The sequence below is a fragment of the Gouania willdenowi genome, chromosome 13 (assembly GCF_900634775.1).
Source record: "Gouania willdenowi chromosome 13, fGouWil2.1, whole genome shotgun sequence".
In the NCBI taxonomy this organism is placed as follows: Eukaryota; Metazoa; Chordata; class Actinopteri; order Blenniiformes; family Gobiesocidae; genus Gouania; species Gouania willdenowi.
In genome coordinates, this window is record NC_041056.1 from 27,859,992 (window position 1) to 27,869,180 (window position 9,189).

At 50.0% G+C, this 9,189-nt stretch overlaps 1 protein-coding gene across 1 annotated transcript; it reads left to right on the top strand.

Annotated features, from left to right (window-relative positions):
* Positions 1 to 6,100: 6,100 nt before the first annotated feature.
* On the top strand, positions 6,101 to 8,148 carry LOC114474418 (putative uncharacterized protein DDB_G0292636). The gene is made up of 4 exons (XM_028464724.1): positions 6,101 to 6,236; positions 6,446 to 6,531; positions 6,780 to 6,971; positions 8,013 to 8,148. The coding sequence occupies exons 1-4, from the start codon at positions 6,215 to 6,217 to the stop codon at positions 8,016 to 8,018; spliced, it is 306 nt and encodes a 101-aa protein (XP_028320525.1). The 5' UTR covers positions 6,101 to 6,214; the 3' UTR covers positions 8,019 to 8,148.
* The last annotated feature ends 1,041 nt before the right edge of the window (positions 8,149 to 9,189 follow it).

Sequence of the window (9,189 nt, forward strand, 5' to 3'; positions counted from 1 at the left end):
AAATAGAAAAACACTGCTCTATCTAAAAACATGGGAAGAAAGTGGATTCACTCATCTCCAAGACCTCTTTGAAAATGACAAGCTCAGGACTTATAACAATCTAACCCAAACATTCAATATGAATAAAAATATTTTTTTTACAGTACTTACAAGTAACAGAAACAATCAAGAAAAACACTCCTGTAGATCCAATTACCTTATAACCTCCAGAACTGGCCAAAAATATGAAGAAAATCTCAACAAAATCAAAAAAACTCAAAAACATACAGAGCACTCTCGGGCACAAACGCTAATCACTTACCAATCGCTAAATGGGAGGCTGAACTTTCAATCACCACAAACACCGATTTCTGGACAGAAATTTGTTGTAATACTTTTAAGATGACTAAAAACACAAATCTTCAGCTAATTCAATCCAAGGTCCTCCACAGATCCCACATTACCCAACAGAAAATGTTCTGCTGCTCTCAGTGCACCCAGGGAACTATTGATTTTTATTTACATGCCTTATGGCTCTGCTCCCCAGTTCAACAGTTTTGGTTTCTAATTACTGAAAAACTGTCCTCTATTTTGGACTGCAGGATTACTCTCTCTCCAAATCTATGTCTGATAGGAGACCTGACGAAGCATGATCTTCCAACAAACCAATCATAGTCCATCCTTGCGACACTCACCATAGCAAAAAAAAAAAAACAATATTATTGAATTGGAAAGATAAAAAAATCCTTAAACATAAACCAATAGCAAAATCTCTGCATGCAATATAATTCCATGGAAAAGATGTCGGCTCTCAGAAAAAATAAAATAACCTCCTTTGAGGAGCGTTGGATTCCTCTTTTAACTGCATTGAATCTCGATTTCTTAGCCTGGTGATCTAGCCTGCAAGCGAACTGCCAGCACCACTCTTTAATAACACACTTTTTTTTTTTTTTTTTTTTTGTCTTGTCTGCACATTCTGTTGAAGGTTAACACTACAAGAAGTGCAATCTTTTAACAGCAATGCATATTTTGTTATTGCAATTAAATAAATTTATTTATTTCATTGCATAATTGTGACCATCACCAGCTCTCCCTAGGGAAAGGTAAGAAATACTTTATTAAAGGGAGGGTGTAAAAAAGAGAGGGCAGTGTTACACCAAGGTGAGGGGTTGGAGAGGGGTGGGGAAGTTAACAGGGAAGAGGGATACAAGATAGGAAATGGAATGGGTGGGGAGTAGTCGATAGGTTTCAAGTGATGCGATGTGAAATTGTGGTTGTGTATATTGTGCTTATTGTTGAGTTATCAAGCCAGTTTGGTGACCAGTGTGCGGCTTAGGAATAATGGTGGTGGCTGTGAACAGAGGAAGAAGTGAGTGGAAATTCCATAAAACAGGTATTTGGGAACAACGTGTCTGTGGTTGAGCCCAGTATGAGTGTTATCCCACAGCCCAAGGCCAGTGCATCCATGACAAATGTATTTCCAAGAACCGCCACTGCAAAACCCTCGAGCCGCCCCCGGGCCCGAAGAAGCAGCCAGGCCAGCAGCAAGAGCGGGCAATCTGGGGGCCCCCGGCGACCACCCCACGGCCAAGCAGCCCCCCGAACGCCCCCAAGATCCCAAGCCGAGAGGCAACCATCGCCCCCCCCATACACACCCGAGAAAGCCCCAAGGAGCCAAGGACCCAGCGCACCACGCCACCGATCCAACCCCCAACCCCCCACCCCATCCCCCCCCACCCCCCCCACACCCCCGCGCCCAACCCCCCGAGGGGAGGGCCCAGAGAGCTCCCCGCCCGAGACCCCAGCGAAGGAGCCGAAGCCCACGCCCAGCAGACGACCAGAGCCACGCCGAACGGGCAGCCGGCGGGCACCCGCCGCCGAGCCCAGAGCCAGCAGGGACCCGACCCCAGGCCAGAGGGACCCGGAATGGACGCAGCACCAGGAGCAGCCCGCCCAGGGAGGACGACCACACCCCAAGCCGCATAAGGCCGCCGGGAGTCTCCCCGCCGGCCCCCAGGCACCCCAACCTAGTCCCCATGGCGCCCCAAATCACCTATTGTTGATGCCGCCCGCGCCACGGGCTTCAGTTTTTTTTTTAAAGCCAGGGCCCCCTCCAAGGGCCAAGCCAGACCGCCTTGCCGGGATGTGGCCCCCTATGCATCCCCGACACCCTGCCTCACGGGGCACTGCCCAAGCAGGGGCCGTACCAGTAGGTATGCAAGGGCGCGGCACGCGGCACCCGCCCCGAAAGACCCCCGCCAGGACCGGCCCGGCCAGCCAGCCAATCATCCCGGGCCCCAGGAGCACCCCCCAGGACCAGGACCCCCCAAGGGCAAGCCCCCGGGCCAAGCCCCCCGGGACGCACCCCCACCCCCGCCCAGGACCCGGCCACAGCCCAGCAGGACCGCACAGCCCCGGACAGCCCAAGGCCAGCAGCCCAGGGCCCGCCGCCCCCCGGGCAGCGCCAGCCACGGAGCAGCGCCCCCCACCGGCCCGCGAGCAACCGGCGATCCCCACCGCGGGGACGGAGGCACCCCAATGGCACACATCAAGTGCGGAACCGCAGCCCCGAGCCGAAGATGCCCCGGACCCACCCACCAGTCCGCAGATGGCAGGACAGACCCACCAGGCGGCCGACAGTAACCTCCACCACCGGAACAGCTAGCGCCGCCCCCCAGTAAACAGCATCGCTCCGAGGCACCAAGCAACCCCGCCCCAACCCCGGTGAGGACACCAGCACACCCCCAGCACACCCACCCCCCAAACTGGCGAGGCAGGCCGCCCCGGGCCCGCACACCGCGGGGCCCGCCCCCAAGGCCACCAGCCGACGAAACAAGCACCAAGCCACACCCAAGGGGAGGAAGCGCCCCCGCGCCCCACCAGGCCGACACCGCCCGGAAAGACCCCGCAAGGAGAGACCCCAGCCAAACCCCCCCGAGACCCACCGCCACGCCCGACCACACCATCCTGATGTATTTTTACTCTATGCAGTGGCCCAGCCACCAACAGAGGGGCCAGGCCCCCACCGGAGAGGCCCAAATATGTGAACCAACCCACCACCCTGTTATGGTGCCTCTCCATTCCCCAATGGAGAGGCACTTCCCTATCCCCTGTGTGAGTGTGTGTGTTCAGTGAATGTATGGGGTGTAATTAAAAGAAGGGGGATGGAGGGGAGCGGTGCTCCCCATCCTGCCTCTGTGGATATATGTGTATGTGGTGTAATAGGCCGGAGGGTGTAAGTGAGGATACACCCTCCGGGGGGTGGCATGTTGAGGTGTGATTAAAATTGGAGGGATTAGTAGGGTAACTAGAGGTGGGAGTGCCGCCCCCACGCCACTACATAGTGACACAGGTGGCGGCCCCCTCCACCTCCAGTCCCACCATCCAGCCCCCCAAGGGTTGGGTATGGGTGTGTGGTGCATATTGTGAATGGGCCAGACCAGCTGGGAGTGAGGTGAAGTGTACATGTAGGAGGCCTGTCCGGTGCGAGCCGGGCCCGTCCGCATGGCGGGCCACGCGAGATGGTAGATGGTGCAGACGGGCAAGCGGCACTGTGGGCCCCGGAGCAGCAAAGCCGGAGACCCCCCCCCACGGCACCCCCCAGACTGCGACGGCCCCGCGGAGCACGGCGGCACCCCCCACCCCCGGGCGCAGCCAGGCACCAACCCCGTCCCCCGGTGCCCCAGGGGGCGACCCCCGCCGCACGCCGGCCCAGAGCGACGCCCCCCCGCCGCCAAGGAGAGCGGCCGAGCAGGGGGGAGGCCCGTGCCCACACCAGGGCCAGCACAGGCCCACCCGGCGCCACGACACAACACCCTCCACCGGAAGGCGGCCCCGGCCCCCCCGACAAAAGAGGACACCATCCACCGCCAAGCAGGGCCACCCCGCCAGCCACGGACCGGCAAGCCCGAGTACCGAAGCACCCCCAGCCCGGTACCGCCATCCCACACCAACGGCGCCAGTAGAGCCCCCCCCCCCCCCACGGAGGGGACCCCCGACGACCCACGCACCGGCACGAGACACCCCCCCGACGCCAGCGCACCCCGGACGACAGCGGGCCCCAGGCCACCAGCCCCGCCCCACCCAAGGCTGCGCAGTGCCGCCACGAGCCGCGGCCGGTCCCCGGGCAGATGACAGGAGAGCACGCCCCCGGACACCCAGACCACGGATCCACCCCCGGGACACCCCCGCCCTGGAATGGCGCCCACGGCGCCCGGTGCGCCCAGCCAGCAGACCAGCCAATCCCGACGCGGATCCACCAGGCCAAGAGCCACGTGCCGCGCCCCCGCACACCCACCCAACACGACCCCCGGGGAGGCCCCATAGCACCCCCCACCCCACACCCCTAGCCGTACTGGCCACACCGGAGGGGGCCCCGCCCGGCCCGTCACGCAAGCGACATCCCTGGCGAAGGCGCGCCCCAGGGAGCCAAGCCGAGGACCCGCAAGGGCCGACGGAGCAACCCACGGCCACACCCCGCCACCCAGCGACCCAGGAGGCAATCGCCGACCCCGGGCAGCAGCCACCCCCAAAGCCACCCCCACCCCGGATCTCCCCGGACCGGAGCTACGGACCCCACCACCCCAGGCCCCCCAACGAGACCACCCCCCAGCCAACCCATCCGGCACGGCACCGCCCGCCCCCCAGGCGGGAGCAACAGCCCCCCCACCAGCCCCCAGGCAAATGGGAGCCCCCCAAACCCAACCCAACAGGATGGCGGGCGCAAGAGCAAAGGAGGAGGGGGGGGGGAGGACGAGACAGGGGGACAGGGAGCAAGGGGAAGGAGCGGCAGAGGAGCACGCAGGGCCCCAGCCCCAGAGGCCAACCAGATGCGCATGCAAGGGGCAACAGCGCCAAATCGAACAGCCCTGGGACCCTGTGAACACCCAGAAGGAATGCACACCCGCGCCGAGGCAGCCAGGCACCCCGGCAACCCTCCCCAGCCAACCCGGCCAAGACTACCCCAGAGGCCCAAGGCGGCCCAGGGCTACAGTTGGACTAGTGCGTTAGTAAAAGTGGTGCTGGCAGTTGCTTGCAGGCTAGATCATCAGGCTTTAAAAATTTAGATTTAATGCAATTAAAAAAGGAGTCCAACGCTCCTCAAAGCACATTATTCTTTTTTGTTTTCTGAGAGCAGACATCTTTTCCATGGAGATAAATTCTGTGAGGAGATTTTGCCACTGGTTTATGTTTTGTCTTTCCAATTTAGTAATATTGTTTTTTTTTGCTATGGCTAGTGCCGCAAGGATTGATTGTGATCGGTTTGCTGGAAGTTGAAGCATTGTCAGGTCTCCTATCAGACAAAGATTTAGAGATAAAGGAATTCTGCAGTCCAAAATGGAGGACAGTTTTTCAGTAATTAGAATCCAAAAGTGTTGCACTGGGGAGCAAAGCCATAAGGCATGTAAATAGGAATCCGCTGTATTCTGGGTGCACTGAGAGCAGATGTCTGTTGAGGAGAAGCCCATTTTATGCATTTTCTGTTGGGTAAAGTGGGATCTGTGGAGGACCTTGTATTGAATTAGCTGAAGGTTTGTGTTTTTCGTCATCTTAAAAGTATTATGACAAATTTCTGTCCAGAAATCAATGCTCGGGGTGATTGAGAGTTCGGCCTCCCACTTAGCGATTGGTAAGTAATTACAGTTGGTGATCGAGAGAGCTCTGTATATTTTTGAGAGTTTTTTTGATTTTGTTGAGATTTTTTTCATATATATAGCCAGTTCTGGAGGTTGTAAAGTAGTTAAGTCTAGTGGAGTAGTTTTCTTTATTGTTTCTGTTACTTGTAAGTACTGTAGAAAGTTACATTTATTTATACCGAATGCTTGGGTTAGATCATTATATGTCCTAAGCTTGTCATTTTCAAAGAGGTCTTGGAGATGAGTGATTCCACTCTCTTCCCATGTCTTCAGATAAAGTGGTGTTTAATAACACACTAATCAAACTGTAGACATGGACTTCCCTGGGCTTGTGGGGTGGCCTCGGTGGCTTGGGTGGGTTGCCCGGGTGTCTGGGTGCCTCTGCGCGGGTATGCGTAAAAAAAGAAAAGAAAAGAAAAAAAAAAAAATAATTATGGAGGGAGGGGTGAGGAGGGCGGCTCCTTGATGGGTGTGGTTTCCACCGGTCATGTGTCCACATGTTTAGGGTGTAGTGAAAGGAAGTCCTGTATTTAAACTAAAGTACGAGGATTAAGAGCTGCAGTGACTCGTTGTGGATAAAGGTCTCACCAGGTGTAACCATGTCGTCCAGCCCTAATGATGGTGAGTCTGTGTTTATTTAGTCTGTGTTTAATGGGAATCCATTCAACTTCCTGTTTCTGTCAGGGCAGCAGTATTTAAGGTTGTTTACTTTCCAGGAGAGTCCTTGCTCCAATAATCCTACAATTGGTTATTGGTTTGCTTCATAAAATACTCATTCACATTTTTAAATCAACGTAATGTATGAAGCCTGTGTGTAATCCATATTACAGCTGTTGGTGGTGATGACGAGGTGAAGAAAGACGAGGCCCAAAAAGACAAGTTTGACTGGGACAAGAAGAAAAAGGACAAGGACAGTGTAAGAGTTCAAAACAGTGATTTTACTTGAATGTTAGAAAGCAGCAAAAGTAACTGTGCTACATTACATAGATCAAGAACATACCCAGCTGTGACAAGTGTGTTTCAGAAATAGTTTTTAGCTCTTTTATGGCCAGTTTTCTTCAAACATTTCAGCACACCAGTCACAAAAATGATAATCATGATGCTTAATACAAACCTGAAACAAATATGACGCATTATTGTGCTATTGTCACATTTCTGATGTAGGACTCTAAAGACAAGAAAAAAGAAAAGAGCGACAAAAGCCACAAAGATGATGATTGCAAGAAAGACAAGGGTGATGATGGAGGAAAGAGTCATGGCAAAGACAAAAAGAAGAAAAACAAGAGTCATGACAAGGAGAAGAAGAAAGATGGGAAGGGCTCATCATCCTCCTCTTCCTGCTCCAGTGGTGATGAGGTTGGTGGGATTCCCTAATCCAGGGGTGTTAAACTCATTTTAGTTCAAGGACCAAATATGGACCAGTTCCATCTCAAGTGGGCTGCAGATTTTATGTGGGAAAAAGAACAGTTTTAGCATTAATTGTGCCCTAGTTTTTAATATCAGTCCCTGCTGGATCTTCACTTAAAAACTCTTGATTTTGTAACCAATTTTTATGTAATTTTGAGGAATTCTTTGCAATTGTTTATGATAAATTGCAAGGTTTGTGGAAAAATTGAGAGTTATTTCCACAATTGAAATATACAAATGACTGCATTCATGTGATATAAAAAAAGAAAAATAACAAGCCCTAAAAATACTAGAGTTTCATCAAAATGGTGAATTTTAGATATATTCAACTGGATTATTTGGTAATTACACAATAATTCATGTTATTTTTACTGTTTCCTGCGAGCCATAGTGGATGCTGTAAAGGGCTGGATTTGGCCCCTGGGCCTTGAGTTTGCCACCACCCTAACCGTTGGGTGGTGAACTCCTTAAAGGCAATTAATTTGTCCACGATGGAAAAATTTGTAGCTTAACAGGTAACCCTGGTGGACCGTAGAATAGCTCTGTTGAAAGACTGACAGAATAATTATGATGTGTGGCTTTGTATAGAGGTTGAATTTAACAGGTTTTACTAGAATATCAGTTTTGGTCCAACACTGTACGCAACACGCCCTGCTGCATGTAAATGAACGCCATTGGAAATCATAGCAGTTCCTTACATTAGTTTAGTTCTGCTGCTACTTCGGCTTTTGTTTTCAAAGCTTAAATTGGTTTGTTTTTGCACTTTTAGGACCTGTTTGTCCATTTATGTATGTGTGGATTCAATGCAAATAATCAAAGAGATTCTGACCAAGCTCGACAGGAGAGTCATCGTAATTTCACTCCTTCTTCATTATAAGAGAAAAAGCAGAGGGATTCCTGAAATAGAAGCTATGCCATAATCTGGTGTTTTGTTTTAATTTATTGTTTAATTTCTGCTTGAATAGTTTTGTCATTTTTTTGTCATTGCAGCACTGATCCTTCCTGAAGACCGGCCTGTCTCATCTTTAATGTTATTGATCATTGAATGACTATTGTATACTTGTGTTGTCCATGATTACAGTGACTAATGGTGGTGGTGTTATGAAATATAAAACATCTGATGATACAGCCTTTTTTTTTTACGCATACACCACATGATGGCGCTATTTCTTCCTCTGCAGATAAAGCAAAGTGTTCCATAGTTGTTAAATCTCTCTCCAACATTGGTTCTTCAGCTTTTTCTGTTGTGTTCCAGCCTTTGAGTGATGAAAGAATTCCAGGGCCACCATCCAAACAAAATAGATGAAAATCTAACCTTTGTTGAAAAATGTCAAAATAGTGACCATTCTTTTTCAAAACTATTTCAAAAATTAAAATATGTAATCACACTGTAAGCTTTATTTTCTGGACAATAAAAAGGTAAGGCCGTTCTTACCAACCTCACAGTTTGAGAACCACAGCAGTACAAGATGAGATTTATTAATTAGTCCAACATTGGATGATTCTAGAATAATATGTTCATATCATGATTCAATATTCAATTGTAATTTCTCTTCAGTGTTGCTAGAAAAAAAAAAAAAATTTAGAATAAAGTATTTATTCTGACTAGTTTTATTGAATGTCATGACCTGAGTTGATGACTCACTATTAAATAGGGCTGGGCGATATATTTTGTCTCAAAATGGTGATATAGGATATACATCGAGATATTTTGTTTACTCAGTCTTACCAGAAAGCTATAAAATGTCATTTTCTATATCGCCAAAATGGAAAACTCAATATATTTTCCCACCTTTAATGTGACCTATAACCTGTAAAATGCAATTGAAAAACAAACTGAATTTTTTCAGGGAGGTGAAGTAAAAATAAAAAACTGAGAGAATGAGGATGCAAAAGTGTGCACACCCTCTTATAACTGGGGACGGGACTGTGTTAGGATTTAACCAATCACATTCTAACTCATGTTAAATTGGAGTCAGCACACACCATTTAAAGTGCCTCTAATTAACTTATAAAAATATAAAATTCATAATAAGAAAGAAAAAACCCACCAAGATCCACATGAACAAGCATTTAGCCATCTAACAAAATCAACATCATAAACACCATTAAAGAAACATAAACAATTATTTTATATAGCCTCCATACTCTCCCAACAAGATATATC

Coding starts and splice junctions, on each gene's coding strand:
- LOC114474418 (XM_028464724.1), top strand. CDS start 6,215: ATGTCGTCCAGCCCTAATGATG. Junction 6,237..6,445: donor GTCGTCCAGCCCTAATGATG/GTGAGTCTGTGT, acceptor TCCATATTACAG/CTGTTGGTGGTGATGACGAG. Junction 6,532..6,779: donor AGAAAAAGGACAAGGACAGT/GTAAGAGTTCAA, acceptor TTTCTGATGTAG/GACTCTAAAGACAAGAAAAA.